The sequence below is a fragment of the Mercenaria mercenaria genome, chromosome 10 (assembly GCF_021730395.1).
Source record: "Mercenaria mercenaria strain notata chromosome 10, MADL_Memer_1, whole genome shotgun sequence".
Taxonomy (NCBI): Eukaryota; Metazoa; Mollusca; class Bivalvia; order Venerida; family Veneridae; genus Mercenaria; species Mercenaria mercenaria.
The window spans coordinates 2,605,906-2,633,665 of NC_069370.1; the positions used below are offsets into that span (position 1 = coordinate 2,605,906).

The window sequence follows — 27,760 nt, forward strand, 5'->3', positions numbered from 1 at the left end:
CATTGTTAATCACGCGTAATTAGCACATTTATTAGGATATTACCATCGTTCCGAAACTATCTAGACTAATAATGACCAATATTATAATCCCAAGTCTACTATCGTGTAGTATTTGATAAATGTTAATGATGATATTATATATTTTCTTTTTATCGTATCCTTGAATTAACAAACTAAAGATCATAGAAATGAAATCATTTGTTTTATTCAAGTGCATGAAAGCACGTGGAAGTGCCGAGATTACTCCGACGTCATCAGCAATTCTCCTGTTTATTTCCGATTTTCAATAATTTTTATTATGTCTGTTCACTATAACCGAATGGTTTTCCACTTAATTTTCATACTTTGGGACTGGAAAAAGTGTTCCTTATAACCGAGTTCCCTATAACCGAGGATTTTTACATTGAATAAAGAAGGAATTAGATCGGGGAATTGAAAACTGTTCCTTATAACCGAGTGTTCCTTATATCCGAGTTCCTTATAAGTGAGGTTTACTGTACCCATTTTAATTTGAAATAAAGGGAGGTAATTTGACATAAAATCAGTCCATAGTTATCTACCCTGATTGTCTCAGTCCAACTAATGGCAATAATGAAATTTCAAATAATTCCTATGAGTACTTACTGATATAAATCCATTTTGATTACAATCAGGGGAGGTAATCAGATATAAAATAACTCTGGAACCTGCGATTGGATCTGACGGATACATCATGGAATCCAAGATTTATTGTTGTTGAAGATATTTTGGAAGTTTGTATCACATCAAACCATAAAAGAAGTCTATATGGCTGCAAAAGCCAAAATAGCAAATTTTGGACCTTTCAGGAGCCATAACTCTGGAACCCATGATGGAATCTGGCCAGTTCAAGAAAGGAACCAAGATCTTGTGGTGATACAAGTTGTGTGCAAGTTTGGTTAAAATAAAGTCGTAAATGAAGCTGCTTTTGTGCAGACAAGGTCAAAATAGCTAATTTTTGCCCTTTCAGGGACCATAACTCTCGAACCCATTATGGCATCTGGCCGGTTCAAGAAAGGAACCAAGATCTTATGGTGACACAAGTTTTGTGCAAGTTTGATTAAATTCAAATCATAAATGTAGCTGCTATTGTGCAGTCAAGGTCAAAATAGCTAATTCTGGCCCTATCAGGGGCCATAACTCTGGAACCCATAAAGGAATCTGACCAGTTCAAAAAAGGAACCAAGATCTTGTGGTGATACAAGTTGTGTGCAAGTTTTGTTAAAATCAAAACATAAATGAAGCTGCTATTGTGCAGGCAAGGTCAAAATAGCTAATTTTGGCCCTTTCAGGGGCCATAACTGTGGAACCCATAACGGGATCTGGCCAGTTCAAGAAAGGAATCAAGATCTTATGGTGACACAAGTTTTGTGCAAGTTTGATTAAATTCAAATCGTAAATAAAGCTGCTATTGTGCAGACAAGGTCAAAATAGCTAATTCTGGCCCTTTCAGGGGCCATAACTCTGGAAACCATTATGGGAACTGGCCAGTTCAAGAAAGGAACCGAGATCTTATGGTGATACAAGTTGTGTGCAAGTTTGGTTAATATAAAATCATAAATGAAACCACTACCATGCAGACAAGAAATTTTGACGCACAGACTGACGGACCGATGAAGGGTGATCACAAAAGCTCACCTTGTCACTATGTGACCCAATTTAGTTCATACTCCCTCTCAACAATCCTTGTGGCAAAACCTACAAACAGACCTATACATAGACCTTGACCCTCATATGATATTCACCTTTAAACACATCTTTTGTCATACACCTTAGGGCATGATTTTGCGTTTTGAAAACACAGCTACTTGTTTCTATACCTAGTGACCTAGATTTTAACCCTGAAAACATACCTTTATTGTGCTGACAATGTAACTGTTGAAGAAACATGACAAAGACAAAAATTAAAATTCTCTTGCAGATTTTTAGACAGAAATCAAAATTCTCTTACAGATTAAGTAGACTTCTATTGTACATATATATTAATAGGACTCCATAATCCCAAAGGACCAAAAATATAAACATTGAAATAACTTGAGAGGTTGTTTAAAGATGAAACATGCAGCCTATGATCCCTCAATTTGAAATGTTATTTATAGATAAAACATACTGCTATGGTCCTCAGACTGGTTTGAATGGTAAACCAAATAAAGTAAGCTGAATCTCAATCCCTATTGGTCAAAGTAACGATCTGAAATTGTGACTTTTCCAAGAGATCAAATCTTTAAAATGTTTGTTTTTTAATTCCAATTTCTTTCAAGAAAAAGTAATTAACTGATTACTGATTTTACTAATCAATATTCAGACATTCAAATGTTTGATTCATTAACTGTTGACATACCTAATTTTTAGCCCTTGTAATCACTAAATTCAGTTAAGCAAAGCCATTTGAACAAACAGGTACATGCCAGAACTATACAAACTTTAGTATAATTCTGACCACTTGTTTAGGAAGAGATATTTAAGGAAAAATGTTGATGCAAGATGATATATACCAAATAATCCACATATTATAACAGTTCAGCCTAGATCACTAGTTCAGGTGAACTAGAAACCTGTCTCGATATCATTTTAAGGTAAGGCACAAGGTTGGTAGAAACTGAATTATTTCATGTGATTAAACACAGGCTTCACAGTAAATTTAGTTATTTCTATATATCTGATGGTTTGACAACAAAAGCAAGTAGGTCGGAGAAATATTTTGGACGAAGTTGTCAGTTCATTATGTTGGAAATATATTTGTTAGAGAAATGATATATCAAGAACATTTCAATCACAATTTATTTAGACTGAAAAACTACAGAGGCTTGTCAGTTTCCTTTTCAACAATTTGTTTTTGAACAGCATTTGGGCCATTCACTCATCCCTTTAACTGGGTTTTATATACTAGTAAAAGAATTGCTTTCAATTATCTAATGCTTCTAAAGTCAAGATAACTTTCAAGTTTCAGTCTAGCATAGACACTTCTTTCCCACAGTGTTCCTTTTCATCTTGTACTGTGTATGTATGCACCTTTTACTATTTTTCATAACTGTATTTAAAACTTGTATTGCAATAATTTCTTAAATCTTGTCTAGATGCATCATCTCAGCCCAAGTCTCTTTTTCTCCTTTTCTTTCTTCTTCACAAGATCTATGTTTCGTTCTTTCCAGTTACTTTTTCTAAGTTTTATTGGTCTGTTTCCAACATATTTACCTGAAAAAAGTATGTACATGTAATTACAAATTGAACATGAAAGATATGGAATCTGTAATACTACTTGATTCACTTATTCTGTCACAATTTCTTTTTTAAAGCCCTGCTCTGCGGCTATTCAAATTCTGTTGTGTGTATGCAACCCATTATTACAATAGGTAACAGTTAACGGCCATGCGCCACACTTTAGCACACAAAACACAGGTATTTTATATAGAGTTTTATATAAAATAGACTCTATTTTGACAGGCATCACTGTTCATAGTCAGGATTTTCATGCTTTTTCAGCGACAATTTAAGGTTAAAAGATAGGACTGGAGCAGGTCTTTAAATTTCTTTTCAATTTGAAGATGACATAATTTATGCTTTTGTATTTGCAAATTTTGTATTAAGTACCTTTTTATTATATACATTGTAAAGGAAGTATACAAACCATTACATTTTGGTGAGGTAATCTCTAAACAAATGAAAATAAACTGGTCACAGAATTTATGATTGCAAAAATACATAGGTCACTAAAGAGAAAAAAAAATATCTTACCATCCTCACTTTTTGAAAACAATAACAGTTACTGAGTTTGAATAGGCAAACCCATGTAAACGCGTAAGTTTGACCCCAATTGACACATTACTCCCTGCTTGAGACAACTGTGTCACAGATTTTCGAAAATAGGATTTGTTTCAATGTTACAACCTCTTTAGCATGATTAAGGTGGTATAAACATCTGCCACTTGTATGGTTAAGGTGCTGTAAGCCTCTATCACTTGTATGTTGAAAGGGGTATAATTGCACGTACATGTATAAGGGCATATTAAGTAAGGGCATAAGATTAATATCTTACCATTCATTTCTCTCATTGCTCGAACATAATCTGTTGGATCTTTAAAGCTGACAAAACCATAGCCTTTAGTTTTATTTGACCTTTTGTCTCTTACTACTTTGGCCTTTACGAATGAGGAATATTTACTGAAAGCTCTGGCTAACACTTCATCTGTCACTTCATTACCCAGGTCACCACAGAATAACCGAAAATCATCTGAAATTGAAAACACAAGTTCTAGTCTTAAACTAATTATAAATATATAAAATGTTAATACATTTACATACATTAAATGGCTCAAAGAGATACTGTTCATACTCGAGGCAGAACTGTGGATCTTTTTCAATCAAGCTCCATCCTGTTTTTAAGTTTCAAAAGGTGAAGGAAGGATTCTAGTGCACCTTCTATCAACATGGTGATTTAAAACGGGCATCTGTGTAGATTAGGGCACATTTGGGTGACTTCCTCTTTATATTATTTGTACAGACTTGGTATTATAAAATCAACAGAAGGATGAAAATACATGTGAATAATGAAATGAAGTTGTATGGCAGTACAGTAGTTTAGTTTACACTAATTTACTGAGTCCACCTAAGAAACAACAAATACTTGTGTCATATGAGAAGGCATGGTCATGCCCCAGTGGGGTTCAAATCCATGATCCTTTGGTTGAGCGGCTGGCACATTCACTAGACCACCAATATTACTGTATTGTCTTGTCAGTTTTATCAATAACAAACTCAATACCAATTAATACTAATAAGCAGCTTAAGTTACACAAACAAAAGTCATTGTTCAATGAAGGTCCCAGGTGCTCTCAGCATATAAAGTTAGGTAAGGGCTGATTATAAGCACTGTGTTCAGACCAGGTGTAATGGTAATCAGTTATCATCTGTAATCGATTACATTTTTTAAGTCATTACATGTAATCAGACACATTTTTGATAACATGTAATACTAATGTAATTGATAACATCAGGAAAATCCTATGTTATCATTTTCACTTTCTACAGGCTAGAGGGACAGCTTCCTCCTAATGACTAATTCTTTGACCTCTATGTATGAAACAAACCAAAATTGTTGGGTTTCATGTCAAAAACAAAATAGCTACCAATAAATTTACAGATTTCTGATACCCTAACCATTTGTGTAAAAATGACCTTTGGACCCTGGCTCAATTCCTTACATGCAAGTTGCAACCCACTGTCTTGTTACGGTAAATGATTAACCCTTATCATGCTGGATATGACTGATTCTGCCTTTGCTACAAGTGTAGATCATGATCAACCTGCACATCCATGCAGTCTGATCATGATCTGCACTGTTCGCAATTCAGTCAGTATTGTTATGGTATTCACCCCTTTTAACAGTGAACGGTACAGTCATAAATGAAAGATGGACTAGTTAATTATAGAAATTTAGCAGGGAAAAGGCTAAATAGTTGTGGCATCGCTCACTGCTTTGCAACAAGGGATAAAATATACCTGGGTCCCACTCGCCGAGTGATGGATCCTCCCATGTGGTTCCTGCAGCCATGCGTATAAACTTTTTCTTCTTTTCCTTTTTTTCTTTTTTATTTGACATAAATTGATTATCAATGTCCATATCAGCAACATGTAAATCATCTTCCGGTTCTGGTAGAGGCTTTGTTGGCATGGTAACAGTATAAACCGGTTTACTCTCCTCTGAAGTCTGTACATCGGATGTGGCTGAAATTTTGAAGAAATTATCTCAGAACAAGCAGTCATTATTTATGAAGGTAGTTCTGAAGGTCGGGATTTTTTTTTCTCTACATTCGTGAATTTGACATGAAATTTGTAATAACTTCATCAACAAGAGCTGTCCGAAAGACAGGGCGCTCAACTTTTCTCAGTGCTTGATTCTGAATTAGAGCTTTGCCAGTAAAAAAAATTCCAAGTTAAAAAGGGACATATTTCTGTCAAAATTCAAATCAGAGTTATGGGAATTGTGTCTCCTGGTGTAGATTTTGATAGAAAATAACTATTTTGAGTTTCAAGTCAAAAGCTTTAATAGTAACAAAGATATTTGACTTTATCAAATTTTTTTAAAAAAAATTCTAAGTTAAAACGGGGCATAATTCTGTCAAAATTCAAATCAGAGTTATGGGAATTGTGTCTCCTGGTGTAGACTTTGATAGTAAATAACTATTTTGAGTTTCAAGTCAAAAACTTTGACAGTAACAGAGATATTTGACTTTATCAAAAATTTTAACAAAAAATTCTAAGTTAAAAAGGGGCATAATTGTGTCAAAATTCAATCAGAGTTGTGGGGATTGTTTCTTCTGGTGTAGATTTTGATGGTAAATAGGTATTTTAAGTTTCCAAGTCAATAGCTTTGACAGTAACAGAGATATTTAACTTTATCAAAAACTTTAACCAAAAATTCTAAGTTAAAAAGGGGCATTATTCTGTCAAAATTCAAATCAGAGTTATGGGGATTGTTTCTCCTGGTGTAGACTTTGATAGTAAATATCTATTTTAAGTTTCAAGTCAATACCTTTGATAGTAACATCTGACTTTATCAAAAACTTGAACCAGCGGCGACGGCGACACTGGGGTGAGTGCAATAGCTCTACATTTTCTTCAAAAAGTTGAGCTAATAACTGAGAAACTTCAGCAAAGAAAGTGCATTTCAATTTTTCTGGCAATGATTTGAAAAATTCAGACCTTTATGTGAAGGAAGACTGTAGGGAAATCACAGTTGGATGCCATTTCTGCTTACTGAAATTTGCCATCCAAAAAGTGAGTTTACTAAATTTCATTAACATCTATCGAATACAAAATTTCTTCTCAACTAATTTCATGCAAACCTTCCCAAATTTAACCTTTTTCTATTCTTAACAGTTGAGTTGGATAATCTGGCCATGTCATGATGCACGTTTCTTTTTGGTGAAAGTCTACTATAACCAGCTCATAAGAAAAACAAATCTTTTTCATTTCAAAGCCCTACCATAACAGTTGCTCTAGACCCCTGGCCAAGGACAGAGGTTTAATTCCCTTCGGTGTCTTTAACAGGTGCACATGTCAGAAATAAACGAAAACAACAGCACTGCTTCTTCTGTAAATGCTTGAAATAAGGGAACATGCAAGAAATCTGTCATGCATGACTCTTGATTTCTTACTCAACTACTGATGAGAGAAAATATGTTAAGTTCCAAGCCAATAGTATAAAAGAAACCTGGGTCTAAAGAAAATGAACCAAAATTACAAGAGTTCTAAGTTAAAAAGCGACATAATTCTGACAAAATGAAACAGAGAAATGGTTCCTAATCTATTTACTAGGTAACCTTATGATAATAACAAGTCTGCAAAGTTTCAAAACTATTGTTATTATAATATTCAAGAAAAGCGGACCTAGACAAAAAATTTAACAAAGAAATTCAAATTTTTTAAGTACAAAAAAGGTCCATTATTCTGACACAGTGCATGTGAGAGTTATGGTTCTTGGCCTTCTTAATCATGTAACGATGATAAACAAGTGTGCCAAGTTTTAAAGCTATTGCTCTAACAGCTTTTCAGAAGTGGACCTATACAAATATCTCAACCAACAACAAGGATCAACTGAAGTGACAACAAAAACTTGCGATATCAGAGGAGTTAAAAACCATTTAGTATAGTTAAAATAAATTATGCAACAGTAAATGATATTTTTTCAAGAAAGTGAAGTTAAAACACAGGTCACTTTTACTTTGAGTACATAGGACAAGTAGAATTATAACTGAAAAATACTTACCACCTGAAGTGCCTGCAGACGTGACTTTGTCTCCTTCTTCATTTTTCTTCTTTTTCTTCTTCTTCTTTTCCTTCTTCTGTACATTTATAACAGGAGCAGAGGAGTATATCACTTTAGGTTTATCATCTTCTTTTTCCTCTTCTTCTTTCACATGATCTGCCTCTGTGCGAGATTCTCCATGACTGACTCCATACATTCCAGGTCCTGGGGGGCCAACCATTGGCCTCGGCCCATGCATACCAAATCCTGGCCTCATACCCATTGGTGGAGGTCCTCTCATATGTCCTGGCCCAGGTCCTGACATCGGCCCCGGACCCATTGGTGGCCCAGGGTGAAATCCATGTGGAGGACCTGGCATTGGGCCCGGCCCAGGCCCCATTGGGCCTCCAAATGGAGGTCTGGCATGTGGTGGTGGAGGTCTCATTCTGGGTGGACCTTGTGTGGGATGTCTGCTTGGAGGTGGAGGTGGGGCCCTGTGACGCAGCTGTGGAGGCATGAAGGACGGAGTGGAAGTGATTGCAGGTGGTGGTGGAGGTGGTGGTTGCAGTATTGGGAAACTGGAATCGACTGCTGGCTTCTTGGCTGGTGGTTCATGGCGACCAACTGTAATAAAAAATATCATAAAAAGAATATATTACAGTCTCTCTAGTATAAGTAATTTGTTAGTTTTGAAACTTTAAATAAATGAATACTAGTACTCACAGACTCATATCTGCCTTTCTGAAAGAATAGCATGTTTTGAAACTGTAATATGTTTACTTAAAATATCAAACTAACATGCAGTTTCTTCTTGAATGCTCTGCTGAAATATTTCTCCCATTAATTAGAGGTCAAAGACTAGAAACATGCTGTCAATTGGAAAACATAATCTTCATCATGGGATCACACTTCCTATCTCAACATTGACATAGTAGTTTTGTGCTATGTTTATACTGAGCTAATTTCACAGGCTCAAAGTCTTTCTGCATTCCATCATTTGATCTTCCCTCCTAAAACAAAGTTAACACCCACCAATACTGTACTTGTCCCCTTCATCACCATAATCATCATCATCATCTTCATCCTCCTCCTCCTCAGGCATACGTCTTCTACTGCTCATAGATTCCGTGCTGGCTCGCAGGGCTTTCAGCTGTTCAGCTACCTGTTTATGTGCACATATACTAACATTTTTATCAGTGGAAAGAAAAAACGTTAAGTTTTCATCTGAGTTGTCTGGTAAGAATTTAAGATGTAAAAAAAGTCTTTGTTACTGTTACACTGAAACTATGTGACCAAGAAACTGCATCAGTTAAATAGAAACAATAGCTTATTGCTTAAGAGTCTCTGTGATGCAGGCAAATATGTTCACAAGTTTATAGAAACCATTGCTAATTGCATACGGTTTTTGATGGCATAACCAGGCAATGTTGTCTTATGTTTGTTCATTCAACGGCATTCATACAATTCATTGTGACTCAGAAAAATTGCTTTTTCCTCTTAAATCAATTAGGTTTTAACATGTTTCTGGAATGCTAGTAATAATAATAATAATAATAATAATAATAATAATAATAAATAATAATAATAACAATAACAAAAGCTCTTTATTTTACTATTCACTTTGCTTGTAATGAAATATTTTACTCAGTGCATTTGGAAAATATATAAACAATAACACTAATATATGTTATGATAATAATTCAGATATAAAGACAAAAACTCATGATCAAATTCTTTCCTTACTTCTTGTTGTTTTCTCTGTCTTTCCTCTGCAGACATACCCGACTGAGCTCGAAGCATTTTCAACTGTGCTGACACCTGGTGGTATGTGTTAGAGCCAATGACAACACGAGGCAGGTCACTGGCCGAAGGCTCCGACAGAATCTCTTGTTCAAATCTAAATGAACAGAATAATTCAGAAAAAATGCAACATATGATCTAGTAAGAACAATACATAATCATTAGTGATTTTCTGAAAGATACTATGTACTATCTTAATATACATAATTTGAGTGTAGTTATTTGTCTGTTGACATTGAACAAAGGTAGAAACTTTATCAGTACTGGTTGGGAACCATTTTCCGGACACATTTTAATATTTCGGCTCCATTATTCCCTAAAAAAGGTATTTGACATAAATGAAGCCCACACTGCACAAACTTCAGCCCCTGCTGCATCCAATGTTGTAATCAGCATCGTCTTGTGACGTAAAATTTTGGTTCCATGGGGCCTCAAATGGGGTCACTAAAAGAAGTTATTTTCCCCGTCAGGTAAACCAGTTTCCAGACAAATATTTTGACAGTGTTTTGCAGTCAATTTGATATCAAAATAAGTAATTAAACTATTTCTACACATTTCTTTATCATTCATCTCTTCAAAATTGCACTTGAAACATATCCCGACTTTCAAAAGCAGCTACGAAAGTAAACCGAGGTTGACTATAAAAAGCTCGAATTTCGTCTAACACGAATTCTTGATAATTCCAATAAATATAGAATAAAATTAGTGCAAAAATCAACATCCCTGCATCCTAAGTAACTTTTACTGTGAAACTTAAAGTAGAACATGTTATCAGCAGACAATCATTATGTAGTTTAATTATTTCTTCCCCACTTGATACCTCGGCTAGTGTGAACTACTGCGCATGTGCAATGCTATCTTCATGCCCCATTAAGACAGAAAGTTGTTTTGTAAACGCAGATGAGTTATCATCAAAACCCAAACATTATACAGCCTTGTAATATAGTGGTTTGTTGTATACATGAAGAACAAACACCTGAATGATCTAGATGAAACAATTACATGAATAACAACGAAATTACGCGGATATTACATGTGTTCGGAAACAGGTCCTGTCCGGAAAATGTTTCCCAACCAGTACAGTGTTATGATGATCATGTAATAACTTTGGCCTCTAAAAGTTCTATTTTTTCTGTGATATGACCTTGACCTAGATTTCATTTAAAAAACTATTCTGGAAAAAGTTTAAGAAGATCAGGTAGCAAATGTGGTCTTTACACTTTTATCTTATATCTCAGAATATATTTTTTCTTTAAAAACAGATGATTTCAAAAGTTAAATGCTTCCAGTTACAGCATACAAATTGCTTTTATCATTTATCAAATTTGCTAATTATATTTTTAAAGAATTATAAATACTTCTGTTTCCTCTCACTGACAATGTATTAAAAACAACAAGAAAAATATGAGAGCAAACTTATGAAATCATCTCATGTTTTTAAAGATAGTCCAAATAATATGACGTCAGAACTTATTCCGAGATATTTTTTCTGAAACTGCCGATTCCCTCTCTTTACATCAAAACCAGTAAAGACCTTTTCTGTGGTGAAAATAGATAATATTTACCGGTAGGTATAAACATGATCAGGTAATATACATGATACTTAAATGATAAAATTGTATAACAAAATAAAACCGAATCATTTTATGGTTTAACTAGAAGATGCTTTTGTAAAAAAGCATATTTCTCCCCCAATGCATAGTTGTATATGCAAGAAATCAATAGGGGACAAAAGCGAATGTCAAAGAGACACTGATGGTTTGCTGCAACAGGGATCACGTACTTGGCATGTCCAATCATCACAATAAGTTCCAACATTCTGAGCCTGCCCTAGTGGTTCTCAAGTTATGAATTGGATACGGTTTCCATGTTTAGGCTCCTGTGACCTTGACCTTTGATCAAGTGAACCCAAAATCAAAAGGGGTCACATCCTCTGCATGACCAATCATCCTATGAAGTTTTAACATTCTGCGTCAAATGGTTCTCAAGTTACTGACCGGAAATGGTTTTCCTTGTTCAGGCCCCTGTGACCTTGACCTTTAACACTGTGACCCCAAAATCATTATAGGTCATCTACTCTGCATGACCAATCATCCTATTAAGTTTCAACATTCTGGGTCAAGTGGTTCTCAAGTTATTGATCGGAAATGGTTTTCCATGTTCAGGCTCCTGTGACCTAGAGTTACCAAAAGTTACCAAAGACATAGAGTGGTAACAAATAGAAACCTTTGTGCAGAGGTGCTGTTTTTGGGCCATATATGTGACCTTGTCTTTTGATGGGTGACCCCAAAAGCAATAGGGGTCGTGAGTCTACTCCGTAAGCCCTCTCACCCTATGAAGTTTGAAGATTCTAGGTTAAATGGTTCTTCAGTTACTGATCGGAAATGAAGTGTGACGTAAGGACGGACGGCCAGGGCAAAAACAATAGTTGGGGGAGACATAGATTGTTAGATTTACATTGTAACAACAAAATATGTTAATAAGCGTAAATGTTTCATTTGGCTACCTCGCTTTATTTACATACGTATGTCTGCCATTCACTCAGAACAGCTGAGTTGCAGATGGTTTATATCGATCATGTGACACGAAGCAGAGCCACGTAACATGTTTGTAAATTTAGTGAGCACTGTATAAAAATAGTGACAAACTTGTGATTTGCCATTTATTCACATAAACCTTAACTGAATGGAGGGAAAACAAGAGCTGTTCTTAAGACAGTGCGCTCGACTTTTCTCAGTGCTTGACTCTGAATTAGAGCTTTGCCAGTAGAAAAATATTCCAAGTTAAAAAGGGACATAACTCTGTCAAATTCAAAACAGAGTTATGGGAATTGTTTTCAGAGGTTTTCCGAGATTTTCAGCTGTCGCCGAAGCCTTTCGCTGACGTCACAACAATAACAACAATTACAGCGCCGGGATGAAAATAAGAAAGTAGCAATTCCCGTACTGTCTTACCTTCAAATTACATAACAGACATTTTCATATTACTCTATTCATATAAAAAAGTCATTGTTCACAAAGTATCAAATTTTACTACTGAAATTTAGATATTCTACTACATCGAAAAATGGATTATCCTAAGAGTAACCTCCCTATACGGGTTTTCCCAATCAAATTTTGTAAATTATCTTTTTATTGCAAAAGAAATCTAGGGGATATTATAGACTGATGTAAACATATAAATATTCTAATACTTATTTACTCGATGTACAAATTTTAAAGGATAAAATAAGTAGTTTATCTTTATCTCGGCGCTGTAATTGTTGTTGTGACGTCAGCGAATGGCTTCGGCGACAGCTGAAAATCTCAGAAAACCTCAGAAAATATCTGATTACTCTCGTAAAGTGTATCAGATTTGAATACTGTCAAGCGTGGTAGGTGTATTTTAGTGTTATTTCTTCACTACGCTCGCTAAATTGCGGTCACCCTGTGTTCCGTGCGTATTTTCAAGGGACCCTGGGTTTTTGACGTTTCATTCCAGGTGTTTATTTAATATATATAGGGGGTGTTTTTTGTAAAGATAGACTTCTATGGCCTTACTGATAGAATTTCAGACTCCTGTGATCTTTCGCATTCAAATTGGCGCGTGGATAACTCATCACTTCCGGTAACGAAACCTCATTCTGTTGTCACATTTTTTTGGCGAAAATTTGCTCTATATGCCTTTCAAGTTGCCGGTCTATTTATTTTATAGCTGTTTTATAGGAACATGCATGCCATTTCGATAGATTGCAAAGGGATACATACTCAAACATGGTAGAGAAAAAGTAAACACGTAACATGCTTTTGAGAAGAGGCACTAGGAAAGGAGCACTATTTATATTTGGGTTACTTGTGACTACAGGGTATGGGATTTGATCAAAAATACCCCACCCACAAAAGCATCACACTAAATTTCAACAGATAAATTTAGAAATTTGTTTCTAATAATGACCTGTCCATTTCAGCCTCCATCTCAATCAATCTTTGTTGGCTTATTTGTGACATTGTGCTGTTTCTCGCCTCCTTGTTTTCTAAGAAATTAAAATAACACTTTCAACGTTTCATCCGTGTGTATGAACGCTTTTAATTTCCGTACCAAGCGTCTCTGCGAAGGTCATGACTAAGGTTTTACCAAGTCCCGTATCCGTATATCACATTCCGACTACTCACATAAAATCACCCTGTATTACAAATTTACCAGCGCCAATGCCCTAGTATCTGTGGATCCGCAATTATATTTGATTTCTCATTTATTCTTACAAACAAAAGTACTTATAAATGTAGTCCCAATCTGTGTCACTTCTTTTTCTTCTAGTTACTGCACTACTTTATAACTTTGAAGATTATGCGTAGGCACTGAATAAACTTTTATGGTATACATCAAATTTTTACATGTGTCAAACAATAAAACTTTCCAAATTTTACATTTGTAGGAGTGTGTATATACTACCCATTAAGAAGACGTTTCCCGTTTGCGAGTTTGCTGTCCGTGACCTCGGTACATGTCTTTGAAGCTTACCGGCATGTCACCGGGAATTGTGCGTGTACATTTCACTATGGGAGGAATTTATCGATAAGCATTTTGCAAAACACTCGGTTAGGACTAAACCAAAATTTTGTTTATTTGCCGCTTTACTCGTTTTTATTTCTGTTTATTAAATTTTTTTAGATTGAATTTGTAGTCTTGCTATAATAGCCATATTGCTTTAAAATTCATAGAGTGTCCTTAAGGTAGTTATGCACGTTTGATAAACCGGAAGTGATGGCGTAACGTCATTTATCCGGAAAACGTAGAATAAAGCCTGAAATTCGGCGTACGGAAATGAAAATCATTTTATGAATTAATCGAAACCTGTGAGTAGATTTATTACAATGGCACTGTTGCTATATTTCTCAAGTCATAATGTGATATTAAAACATGACACATTAAAAAAATTCAAAATAATGTCTTAAAATGAGCGTGAAATGTCCACTTCACTTTAATCAAGGTCAAATATCTCAAAAATAAGCACACGGACCTATACATTTTATTCCACCAAATTATAGGTCATGTGTTTATTTACAACTATGAGAAGTTTCATCAAAATCTACATTGTAGAAAAACTTCTATTCGTGAACATGTTATGAAAGTTATGATTTTCCCATAGACTCCCATTATGAAATATTGCGCGAGGTCCACATTTTTTAAATCAGTCTAGCAAAAAATCAAGCACACGACCCTATCTTTTTTATTTGCTGAATATTCTAGGTATATTCTGAAGTTTTGAAAAATCAGAGTTTAATCAAATTCTACATTGTAGAAAAAATTTCGATCCAAACGTGCAGAACTACCTTAATCGACTAAAGTTTTACGCGACTTCTATTTTCTCAGTACAGTTTCTGAAATAAAGATGTAATAGAAACGTGTCATCGGTTTATTTTACCGTATTATGCACTCATGGATTAGTCGACTCAGTCCGTGTAATTGAGTTTGTTGGTTCCAGCTTTGATGGAGGAAGAAGACTCTCAGGTACCCCTACGTGCACTATATCATCACGGGCGGGAACCTTGGTAGAACCACCGACCTTCCATAAGCTAGCTGGACGGCTTCCTAACATGAAGAATTCATCTCTCAGAGTGAGGCTCGAACCTTAAGCTACCTCGGTGAGGGGCAAGTGATTCAATGTCAGCCACCTTAACCACTTGGCCACGGATGCCACGTGTATTTGAGCTGCATACTATAATATTGCGGATATCATGTATAGGAGAGTAATTTATCGAACACAATTGTCTGTTGAAAGAATGCTACGAAATAACATTTTTTTATCACTTCATTATATCCAGCAATAGGAAAAGAACTGAATTTGAATTAATTTAAATAAGCCTATAACACGGGTATGAAACGTTGCCTGCGGCACAAAATGTGCCGCACTGAAATGAAGGCATCGCGCTTCCGAAAACTGAATGTTTTTGGTTATTATCTTTTTACAGTAAAAACTTTTTAGAAATCGGGGAATGCAGCGGGATGTAGTTGTGTCTTGCCAACAAATCCATGCCCAGTTTGTGAAAAAAAGGACAAAAAAAAACAACGTAAAAACATGAAACTTTCCTTAAAACGATATCGTTCCCAAATTTTGTGTGGAAAAGAAGCAATGAAATTATAGTTAAATATCTTGTTTATATTATATTTTCAGATGGATGTACATGCATTCATTGTATATTAAAAGGAGAAAGAAAATCATTTTTCCTTATGATCAGACGAAAAGTTTATGTATATACAGTCAGTGCACAGACCTAAATCATAGTTGAACGACAAAGAGTAAGTAAAATACGTTAATATTTTTGTAGAATTTCAGAAATAATTAGAACAATTAGACATTTTGGACAATTTTTTCATTGGTTCTTTTCTACACAAAACTTGGGAACAGTATCGTTTTAAATATTCTTCGTTCGTATCTGAATATCTTGACTTATGAAATTAACAGTGAAATGTATGCTGACATACTGTTATAGAAAAACATGGCGCGAAATGAGCGAGAGAAATTTCATGTTTTTATTGTGTGTGTTTTTTTGTCTTATTGCGTTCCTTTTTCTCGGAATGCCAAAACTGCGAATCTCACCATTTATTTATTTATTTTTATTATTTTTTGGAGGGGGGTGGGGGGAAGGAGGGGGTGCGTGAAATTCAGCTCGCCGCTAATAAAAAAGTACGTCCAAACTGTAAAGAAAATAAAACTCGATGCTGAATCAAAAACATTAAAATTGGTTGAAAAATGACAAAAGTTATGACAGTTTTTGTGCTCCGATGCTGGTTTTCATACCTTGCTTTGAATTGTAAGCATTAATAATTGTTACAAATCGGATGTTTAGTAACTGAATATTGCTATTTTACGGGAGAAAATGAATCCCAAATCGATACAAAATGACGTGAATTTCCCTGGCCCCATTCCTATAATCTGTGAAAAAAATACTGCAAACTTTTAAAATAGCTATTTATATTACAAAGTTCGGATTGAGAAGATTTGTCTTACTACTATAATAACTGGAGGAACAACATTGTTATTGATATTTTTGTACTTCAATACATGTTAGAAGGTCGAAATTACACGTACTACTGACTACAATAGTATTCAAGATGACTGCGCCTCTCACGATGTCTGCGGCACCATCGAGATACCTGCGGCACTGGACTGAAAAGTCAGCAGAACGAGGGGATTCTCCCTTTTCAGTCCTGCCGCAGGTATCCGATGGTGCCGCAGACATCGTGAGAGCGCAGTCATCTTGAATACTATTGTAGTCAGTAGTACGTGTAATTTCGACCTTCAACATGTATTGAAGTACAAAAATATCAATAACAAGTTTTTCCTCCATTATTATAGTAGTAAGACAAATCTTCTCAATCCAATTTTGTAATATAAATAGCTATTTAAAAGTTTGCAGTATTTTTTTCACAGATTATAGAATGGGGCCAGGAAATTCACGTCATTTGTATCGATTTGGGATTCATTTTCTCCCGTAAAATAGCAATATTCAGTTACTAAACATCCGATTTGTAACAATTATTAATGCTTACAATTCAAAGCAAGTATGAAAACCAGCACGGAGCACAAAAACTGTCATAACTTTTGTCATTTTTCAACCAATTTTAATGTTTTTGATTCAGCATCGTTTTTTAATTTTCCCTTTACATTTTGGGGACGTACTTTTTTATTAGCGGCGAGCTGAATTTCACGCACCCCCTCCTTCCCCCCCACCCCCCTCCAAAAATAATAAAAATAAATAAATAAATGTGAGATTCGCAGTTTTGGCATTCCGAGAAAAGGAACGCAAAAAGAAAAAAAAACACACACAATAAAAACATGAAATTTCTCTGGCTAAATTTCGCGCCATGTTTCTATAACAGAAAGTCAGCATACATTTCACTTTAATTTAAATAAGTCAAGATATTCAGATACGAACGAAAATATTAAAACGATACTGTTCCCAAGTTTTGTGTAGAAAAGAACCAATGAAAAAATTGTCCAAAATGTCTAATTGTTCAATTATTTCTAAAAATTCAAACAAAAATATTAACGTATTTTACTTACTCTTGTCGTTCAACTATGATTAGGTCTTGCACTGACTGTAAAATACATAAACTTTTCGTCTGATCATAAGGAAAATGATTTTCTTTCTCCTTTAAATATACAATGAATGCATGTACATCCATCTGAAAATATAAAAAACAAATTTTTTAACTATAATTTCATTGCTTCTTTTCCACACAAAATTTGGGGAACGATATCGTTTTAAGGAAAGTTTCATTTTTTTTACGTTGTTTTTTTTGTCCTTTTTTTCACAAACTGGGCATGGATTTGTTGGCAAGACACAACAAACATCCCGCTGCATTCCCCGATTTCTAAAAAGTTTTTTACTGTAAAAAGAAATAACCAAAAACATTCAGTTTTCGGAAGCGCGATGCCTTCATTTCAGTGCGGCACATTTTTGTCCGCAGGCAACGTTTCATACCCGTGTTAAGGCTTATTTAAATTTAAATTTCCCAATTCAGTTCTTTTCCTTTTGCTGGATATAATGAAGTGAAAAAAAAAATGTTATTTCGTAGCATTCTTTTCAACAGACAATTGTGTTCGAAAAATTTACTCTCCTATACATGATACCGCAATATTATAGTATGCAGCTCAAATACACGGGGCATCCGTGGCCAAGTGGTTAAGGTGGCTGACATTGAATCACTTGCCCCTCACCGAGGTAAGCTTAAGGTCGAGCCTCACTCTGAGAGATGAATTCTTCATGTTAGGAAGCCGTCCACTAGCTTATGGAAGGGTCGGTGGTTCTACCAAGGTTCCCCCCCCGTGATGATATAGTGCACGTAGGGTCCCTTTGAGACCCTTCCTTCCTCCATCAAAGCTGGAACCAACAAACTCAATTACACGGACGGAGCCCGACTAATCCATGAGTGCATAATAGGGTAAAATAAACCGATGACACGTTTTTCTATTACATCTTTTATTTCAGAAACTGTACTGAGAAAATAGAAGTCGCGTAAACTTTAGTCGGTTTAAAGGGTAGTTCTCCCACGTTTGGATCGAATTTTTCTACAATGTAAAATTTTGATTAAACTCTGATTTTTCAAAACTTCAGAATATACCTAGAATATTCAGCAAATAAAAAAGATGGGGTTTCGTGGCTTGATTTTTGCTAGACTGTTTTAAAAAAAATTGGACCCCCGCGCAATATTTCATAATGGGAGTCTATGGGAAAATCATAACTTCATAACATGTTCACGAATAGAAGTTTTTCTACAATGTAGATTTTGATGAAACTTCTCATAGTTGTAAATAAACACATGACCTATAATTTGGTGGAATAAAAAGTATGGGTTCCGGTGCTTATTTTTGAGATATTTGACCTGGATTAAAGTAAAGTGGACATTTCACGCTCATTTTAAGACATTATATTTGAATTTTTTTAATGTGTCGTTTTTTAATATCACATTATGACTTGGAAATATAGCAACAGTGCCATTGTAATAAATCTACTCACAGGTTCGATTAATTCCCATAAAATGATTTTCATTTCCGTACGCCGAATTCAGGCTTTTATTCTACGTTTTCCGGATAAATGACGTTAGGGGGCCCATCACTTCCGGTTTATCAAACGTGCAAACTCCCTTAAGACACTCTATGAATTTAAACCCAATATGGCTATTATAGCAAGACTACAAATTCAATCTAAAAAATTTAATAAACAGAAATAAAAACGAGTAAAGCGGCAAATAAACAAAATTTGGTTAGTCCTAACCGAGTGTTTTGCAAAATGTTTATCGATAAATTCCTCCCATAGTGAAATGTACACGCACAATTCCCGGGACATGCCGGAAAGCTTCAAAGACATGTACCGAGGTCACGGACAGCAAACTCGAAAACGGAAACGTCTTCTTAAGGGGTAGTATATACACACTCCTACAAATGTAAAATTTGGAAAGTTTTATTGTTTGACACATGTAAAAATTTGATGTATACCATAAAAGTATTATTCAGTGCCTACCATAATCTTCAAAGTTATAAAGAAATGCAGTAACTAGAAGAAAAAGAAGTGACACAGATTGGGACTACATTTATAAGTACTTTTTTTGTAAAATAAATGAGAAATCAAATAAATTGCGGATCCACAGATACTAGGGGCATTGGCGCTGGTAAATTTGTAATACAGGGTGATTTTATGTGAGTATCGGAATGTGAAAATACGGATACGGGACTTGGTAAAACCTTAGCCCTGACCTTCGCAGAGACGCTTGGTACGGGAAAATTTAAAAGCGTTCATAAAACACGGATGAAACGTGAAAGTGTTATTTTAATTTCTTAGAAAACAAGGAGGCGAGAAACCGCACAATGTCCCCAAATAAGCCAACAACAGATTGATTGAATGGAGGCTGAAATGGACAGGTCATTATTTGAAACAAATTTCTAAAATTATCTGTTGAAATTAGTGTGATGCTTTTGTGGGTGGGGTATTTTTGATCAAATTCCCATACCCTGTATCACAATTTAAACCCAAATATAAATAGTGCTCCTTTCCTAGTGCCTCTTCTCAAAAAACATGTTACGTGTTTACTTTTTCTCTACCATGGGTTTTTGTATGTATCCCTTTGCAATCTATCGAAATGGGCATGCATTTTCCTATAAAACAGCTATAAAATAAATAGACCGGCAACTTGAAAGGCATATAGAGCAAATTTTCGCCAAAAAAATGTGACAACAGAAGAGTTTCGTTTTCCGGAAGTGATGAGTTATCCACGCGCCAATTTGAATGCGAAAGATCACAGGAGGTCTGAAATTCTATCAGTAAGGCCATAGAAGTCTATCTTTACAAAAAACCCCCATATATATTAAATAAACACCTGGAATGAAACGTCAAAACCCAGGGTCCCTTGAAAATACGCACGGAACACAGGGTGACCCAATTTAGCGAGCGTAGTGAAAAATAACACTAAAAATACCCTACCACGCTTGACAGTATTCAAATCTGATACACTTAAAGAGAGAATCAGATATTTTCTGAGGTTTTCTGAGATTTTCCCGCTGTCGCCGAAGCCATTCGCTACGTCACAACAACAATTACAGCGCCGAGATAAAGATAAACTACTTATTTTATCCTTTAAAATTTGTACACGAGTAAATAAATATTAGAATATTTATATGTTACATCAGTCTATAATATCCCCAATTTCTTTTTCAATAAAAGATAATTTACAAAATTTGATTGGGAAAACCCTATAGGGAGGTTACTCTTAGGATAATCCATTTTTCGATGTAGTAGAATATCTAAATTTCATATTTAAATTTTTATACTTTGTGAACAAGACTTTTTTATATGAATAAGTAATATGAAAATGTCTGTTATGTAATTTGAAGGGAAGACAGTACGGGGAAATTTCTACTTTCTTATTTTCATCCCGGCGCTGTAATTGTTGTTATTGTTGTGACGTCAGCGAAAGGCTTCGGGGACAGCTGAAAATCTCGGAAAACCTCTGAAAACAATTCCCATAACTCCCGTTTGAATTTGACAGAGTTATGTCCCTTTTTAACTTGGAATATTTTTCTACTGGCAAAGCTCTAATTCAGAGTCAAGCACTGAGAAAAGTCAGCGCACTGTCTTAAAGAACAGCTCTTGTTTTCCCTCCATTTAGTTAAGGTTTAGTGAATAAATGGCAAATCACAAGTTTGTCACTATTTTTATACAGTGGCTCACTAAATTTACAAAAAGTTACGTGGCTCTGCTTCGTGCACATGATCGATATAAACATCTGCAACTCAGCTGTTCTGAGTTTAATGGGGAGACATACGTATGTAAATAAAACGAGGTAGCCAAATAAACATTTACGCTTATTTAAAATATTTTGTTGTTACAATGTAAATCTAACAAACTATGTCTCCCCCAACTATTGTTTTTGCCCTGGCCGTCCGTCCTTACGTCACACTTCATTTCCGATCAGTAACTAAGAACCATTTAACCTAGAATCTTCAACTTCATAGGGTGAGAGGGCTTACGGGGTAGACCACGACCCCTATTGCTTTTTGGGGTCACCCATCAAAAGACAAGGTCACATATATGGCCCAAAAAAAGCACCTCTGCACAAAGGTTTTTTATTTTTTTACCACTCTATGTCTTTTGGGAACTTTTGGTAACTCTAGGTCACAGGAGCCTGAACATGGGAAAACCATTTCCGATCAATAACTTGAGAACCACTTTACCCAGAATGTTGAAACTAATAGGATGATTGGTCATGCAGAGTGAATGACCTATAATGATTTTTGGGGTCACAGTGTTAAAGGTCAAGGTCACAGGGGCCTGAACAAGGAAAACCATTTCCGGTCAGTAACTTGAGAACCATTTGACCAGAATGTTAAAACTTCATAGATGATGGTCAGCAGAGATGTGACCCCTTTTGATTTTGGGTTCACTTGATCAAAGGTCAAGTCACAGGAGCCTAAACATGGAAACCGTATCCAATTCATAACTTGAGAACCACAGCAGGCTCAGAATGTTGGAACTATTGTGATGATTGGACATGCCAAGTACGTGATCCCTGTTGCAGCAAACCATCAGTGTCTCTTTTGACATTCGCTTTGTCCCCTATTGAAATTTTTTGCATATACAACTATGCCATTGGGGGAGAAAAATCTTTTTTTACAAAAGCATCTTCTAGTTAAACCATAAATGATTCGGGTTTTTTTTTGTTATAAAAATTTTATCATTTAAGATCAAGTAATTACCTGATCATTTTATACCTACCGGTAAATATTATCTATTTTCACCACAGAAAAGGTCTTTACTGGTTTGATGTAAAGAGGGGAATCGGCAGTTTTCAGAAAAAATATCTCGGAATAAAATTCTGACGTCATATTATTTGGACAATCTTTAAAAACATGAGATGATTTCCATAAGTTTTCTCTCAAAATTTTTCTTGTTGTTTTAATACATTGTCAGTGAGAGGAAACAGAAGTATTTATAATTCTTTAAAAATATAATTAGCAAATTGATAAATATAAAAACAATTTGTATGCTGTAACTGGAAGCATTTTTAAATTTTTAAATCATCTGTTTTAAAGAAAAAATATATTCTGAGATATAAGATAAAAATGTAAAGACCACATTTTGCTACCTGAACTTTTTAAACTTTCCAGAATAGTTTTTTAATGAAATCTAGGTCCCAAAGGGCATATCACCCGAAAAAATAGAACTTTTAGAGGCCAAAGTTTTTACAGATCATCATAACACTGTACTGGTTTGGGGAAAAATTTTCCGGACAGGACCTGTTTTTCCGAACACATGTAATATCCGCGTAATTTCGTTGTTATTCATGTAAAATTTTTTCATCTAGATCATTCAGGTGTTTTTTTCTTCATGATACAACCAAACCACTATATTACAAGGCTGTATAATGTTTGGGTTTTGAAAGATAACTCATCTGCGTTTACAAAACAACTTTCTGTCCCTTTAAAGGGCATGAGATAGCATTGCCACATGCGCAGTAGTTCAAAACTAACCAGGTAAACAAATGGGGAAAAATAATTAAACTACATAATGATTGTCTGCTGATAACATGTTCTACTTTAAATTTCACAGTAAAAGTTACTTAGGATGCAGGATGTTGATTTTTGCACTAATTTTATTCTATATTTATTGGAAATTATCAAGATTCGTGTTAGACGAAATTCGAGCTTTTTTATAGTCAACCTCGGTTTACTTTCGAGCTGCTTTTGAAAGCGGGATATTTCAAGTGCAATTTTGAAGAGATGAAAGATAAAGAAATGTGTAGAAATAGTTTAATTACTTATTTTGATATCAAATTGACTGCCAAAACACTGTCAAAATATTGTCTGGAAACTGGTTTACCTGACGGGAAAATAACTTCTTTTAGTGACCCCATTTGAGGCCCCATGGAACCAAAATTTACGTCACAAGACGATGCTGAAATTTCAACATTGGATGCAGCAGGGGCTGAAGTTTGTGCAGTGTGGCTTCATTTATGTCAAATACCTTTTTTAAGGAATAATGGAGCCGAAATATTAAAATGTGTCCGAAAATGGTTCCCAACCAGACTATAAAGTTTTTCTACCTTTGTTCAATGTCAACAACAAATAACTACACCAAATTATGTATATTAAGATAGTACATAGTATCTTTCAGAAAATCACAAAAGATTATGTATTGTTCTTACAATCATATGTTTTCATTTTTTCTGAATTATTCTGTTCATTTGATTTGAACAAGAGATTCTGTTTGGAGCCTTCGGCCATGACCTGCCTCGTTTGTCATTGGCTCTAACACATACCACCAGGTGTCAGCAAAAGTTGAAAATGCTTTGAGCTCAGTCGGGTATGTCTGCAAGGAAAGACAGAGAAAACAACAAGAAGTAAGGAAAGAATTTGATCAGAGTTTTTTGTCTTTATATCTGAATTATTATCATAACATTATTAGTGTTATTGTTTTTTTAAAATTTTCCAAATGCACTGAGAAAATATTTCATTACAAGCAAAATGAATAGTAAAATAAAGAGCTTTTGTTATTGTTTATTATTATTTATTATGATTATTATTATAAATTTTTATTAAAATATTACTAGCATTCCAGAAACAAATTTAAAAACCCAATTGATTTAAGAGAAAAGCAATTTTTCTGAGTCACCCCAAAGAATTGTATGAATGCCGTTGAATGAACAAACATAAGACAACATTGCCTGGTTTATGCCACAAAAACCGTATGCAATTAGCAATGGTTTCTATAAAATTGTGAACATATTTGCCTCACACAGAGACTCTTAAGCAATAACTATTGTTTCTATTTAACTGATGCAGTTTCTTTGGGCACATAGTTTCAGTGTAACAGTAACAAAGACTTTTTTTACATCTTAAATTCTTACCAGACAACCCCAGATGAAAACTTAACGTTTTTTCTTTCCACTGATAAAAATTAGTATAATGTGCACATAAACAGGTAGCTGAACAGCTGAAAGCCCTGCGCCAGCACGGAATCTATTGACAGTAGAAACGTATGCCTGAGGAGAGGAGGATGAAGATGATGATGATGATTATGGTGATGAAGGGGACAAGTACAGTATTGGGGGGTGTTAACTTGTTGTTAGGAGGGAAGATCAAATGATGGAATGCAGAAAGACTTTGAGCCTGTGAAATTACTCAGTATAAACATAGCACAAAACTACTATGTCAATGTTGAGATAGGAAGTGTGATCCCCTGATGAAGATTTGTTTTCCAATTGACAGCATTTTCTAGTCTTTGACCTCTAATTAATGGGAGAAATATTCAGCAGACATTCAAGAAGAAACTGCATGTTAGTTTGATATTTTAAGTAAACATATTACCCGTTTTAAAACATGCTATTCTTTTAGAAAGGCAGATATGAGTCTGTGATTTCTATATTCATTTATTTAAGTTTCAAAACTAACAAATTACTTATACTAGAGAGACTGTAATATATTCTTTTTATATATTTTTTATTACAGTTGTCGCCATGAACCCCAGCCAAGAAGCCCCGCAGTCGATTCCAGTTTTCCCAATACTGCAACCCCCACCTCCACCACCACCTGCAATCACTTCCACTCCGTCCTTCATGCCTCCACAGCTGCGTCACAGGGCCCCACCTCCACCTCCAAGCAGACATCCCACACAGGTCCACCCAGAATGAGACCTCCACCACCACATGCCAGACCTCCATTTTGGAGGCCCAATGGGGCCTGGCCGGGCCCAAGCCAGGTCCTCCACATGGATTCACCCTGGGCCACCAATGGGTCCGGGGCCGATGTCAGGACCTGGGCCAGGACATATGAGAGGACCTCCACCAATGGGTATGAGGCCAGATTTGGTAGCAGGGCCGAGGCCATGGTTGGCCCCCCAGGACCTGGAATGATGGAGTCAGTCATGGGGAATCTCGCCAGAGGCAGATCATGTGAAAGAAGAAGAGGAAAAAGAAGATGATAAACCTAAAGTGATATACTCCTCTGCTCCTGTTATAAATGTACAGAAGAAAGGGAAAAAAAGAAAAGAAAAAGAAAAAAATAAGAAGGAGACAAAGTCACGTCTGCAGCACTTTAGGTGGGAAGTATTTTTCAGTTATAATTCTACTTGTTTCCCATGTAAATCAAAGTAAAAGTGAAACCCGTGTTTTTAACTTCACTTTCTTGAAAAAATATCATTTACTGTTTTCAAAAATTTTTTTTAACTATACTAAATGGTTTTTAACTCCTCTGATATCGCAAGTTTTTGTTGTCACTTCAGTTGATCCTTGTTGTTGGTTGAGATATTTGTATAGGTCCACTTCTAAAAGCTGTTAGAGCAATAAACTTTAAAAAATTGGCACACTTGTTATCATCGTTACATGATTAAGAAGGCCAAGAACCATAACTCTCACATGCACGTGTCAGAATAATGGACCTTTTTTGTACTTAAAAAATTTGAATTTTTTGTTAAATTTTTGTGTTAGGTCCGCTTTTTCTTGAATATTATAATAACAATAGTTTTGAAACTTTGCAGACTTGTTATTATCATAAGGTTACCTATAAATGATTAGGAACCATTTCTCTGTTTCATTTTGTCAGAATTATGTCGCTTTTTAACTTAGAACTCTTGTAATTTTGGTTCATTTTCTTTTGACCCAGGTTTCTTTTATACTATTGGCTTGGAATTAACATATTTCTCTCACAGTAGTTGAGTAAGAAATCAAGAGTCATGCATGACAGATTTCTTGCATGTTCCCTATTTCAAGCATTTACAAAGAAGCATGCTGTTGTTTTCGTTTATTTCTGACATGTGCACCTGTTAAAGACACCGAAGGAATTAAACCTCTGTCCCTGGCCAGGGGTCTAAGCAACTGTTATGGTAGGGCTTTGAAATGAAAAAGATTTGTTTTTCTTATGAGCTGGTTTATAGTAGACTTTCACCAAAAAAAACGTGCATCATGACATGGCCAGATTATCCAACTCAACTGTTAAGAATAGAAAAAGGTTAAATTTGGGAGGTTTGCATGAAATTAGTTTTAGAAGAAATTTTGTATTCGATAGATTTAATGAAATTAGTAAACCACTTTTTGGATGGCAAATTTCGTAAGCAGAAATGGCATCCAACTGGATTTCCCTACGTCTTCCCTTTACATAAAGGTCTGAATTTTTCAAATCATTGCCAGAAAAATTGAAATGCAACTTTCTTTGCTGAAGTTTCTCCCGTTATTAGCTCCCAACTTTTTGAAGAAAAGTAGAGCATTGCACTCACCCCATGTCGCCGTCGCCGCTGGTTTCAAGTTTTTTGATAAAGTCAGATGTTACTATCAAAGGTTTGACTTGAAACTTAAAATAGATATTTACAATCAAAGTCTACACCAGGAGAAACAATCCCCCATAACTCTGATTTGAATTTTGACAGAATAATGCCCCTTTTTAACTTAGAATTTTTGGTTAAAGTTTTGATAAAGTTTAAAAATCTCTGTTACTGTCAAAGCTATTGACTTGGAAACTTAAAAAACCTATTTACCATCAAAATCTACACCAGAAGAAAAAATCCCCACAACTCTGATTGAATTTTGAAAACAATTATGCCCCCTTTTTAACTTAGAAAATTTTTTGTTTAAAAATTTTTTATAAAGTCAAATATCTCTGTTCTGTCAAAGTTTTTGACTTGAAACTCAAAATAGTTATTTACTATCCCAAAGTCCTAAAACCAGGAAAACACAATTCCCATAACTCTGATTTGAATTTTGACAGAATTATGCCCCTTTTAAAATTAGAATTTTTTTAAAAAAATTTGATAAAGTCAAATATCTTTGTTACTATTAAAGCTTTTGACTTGAAACTCAAAATAGTTTTTTTCAAACAAAATCTACACCAGGAACACAATTCCCATAACTTTTGATTTGAATTTTGACAGAAATATGTCCCTTTTAAAATTGGAATTTTTTTTACTGGCAAAGCTCTAATTCAGAATCAAGCACTGAGAAAAGTTGAGCGCCCTGTCTTTCGGACAGCTCTTGTTGATGAAGTTTATACAAATTTCATGTCAAATTCACGAATGTAGAGAAAAAAAAATCCCGACCTTCAGAACTACCTTCATAAATAATACTGCTTGTTCTTGAGATAATTTTTTTCAAAATTTCAGCCACATCCGATGTACAACTTCATAGGAGAGTAAACCGGTTTATACTGTTACCATGCCAACAAAGCCT

The 27,760-nt window shown here is 35.1% G+C and overlaps 1 protein-coding gene across 1 annotated transcript; it reads right to left on the minus strand.

Moving 5' to 3' along the window:
* Positions 1–2,781: 2,781 nt before the first annotated feature.
* Positions 2,782–13,658, minus strand: LOC123559904 (RNA-binding protein 42-like). The gene is made up of 7 exons (XM_053552153.1): positions 13,499–13,658; positions 9,509–9,662; positions 8,798–8,927; positions 7,787–8,389; positions 5,518–5,742; positions 4,055–4,249; positions 2,782–3,213 (listed from the first exon to the last, which is right to left on the minus strand). The coding sequence occupies exons 1-7, from the start codon at positions 13,549–13,551 to the stop codon at positions 3,101–3,103; spliced, it is 1,473 nt and encodes a 490-aa protein (XP_053408128.1). The 5' UTR covers positions 13,552–13,658; the 3' UTR covers positions 2,782–3,100.
* Between the last annotated feature and the right edge of the window lie 14,102 nt (positions 13,659–27,760).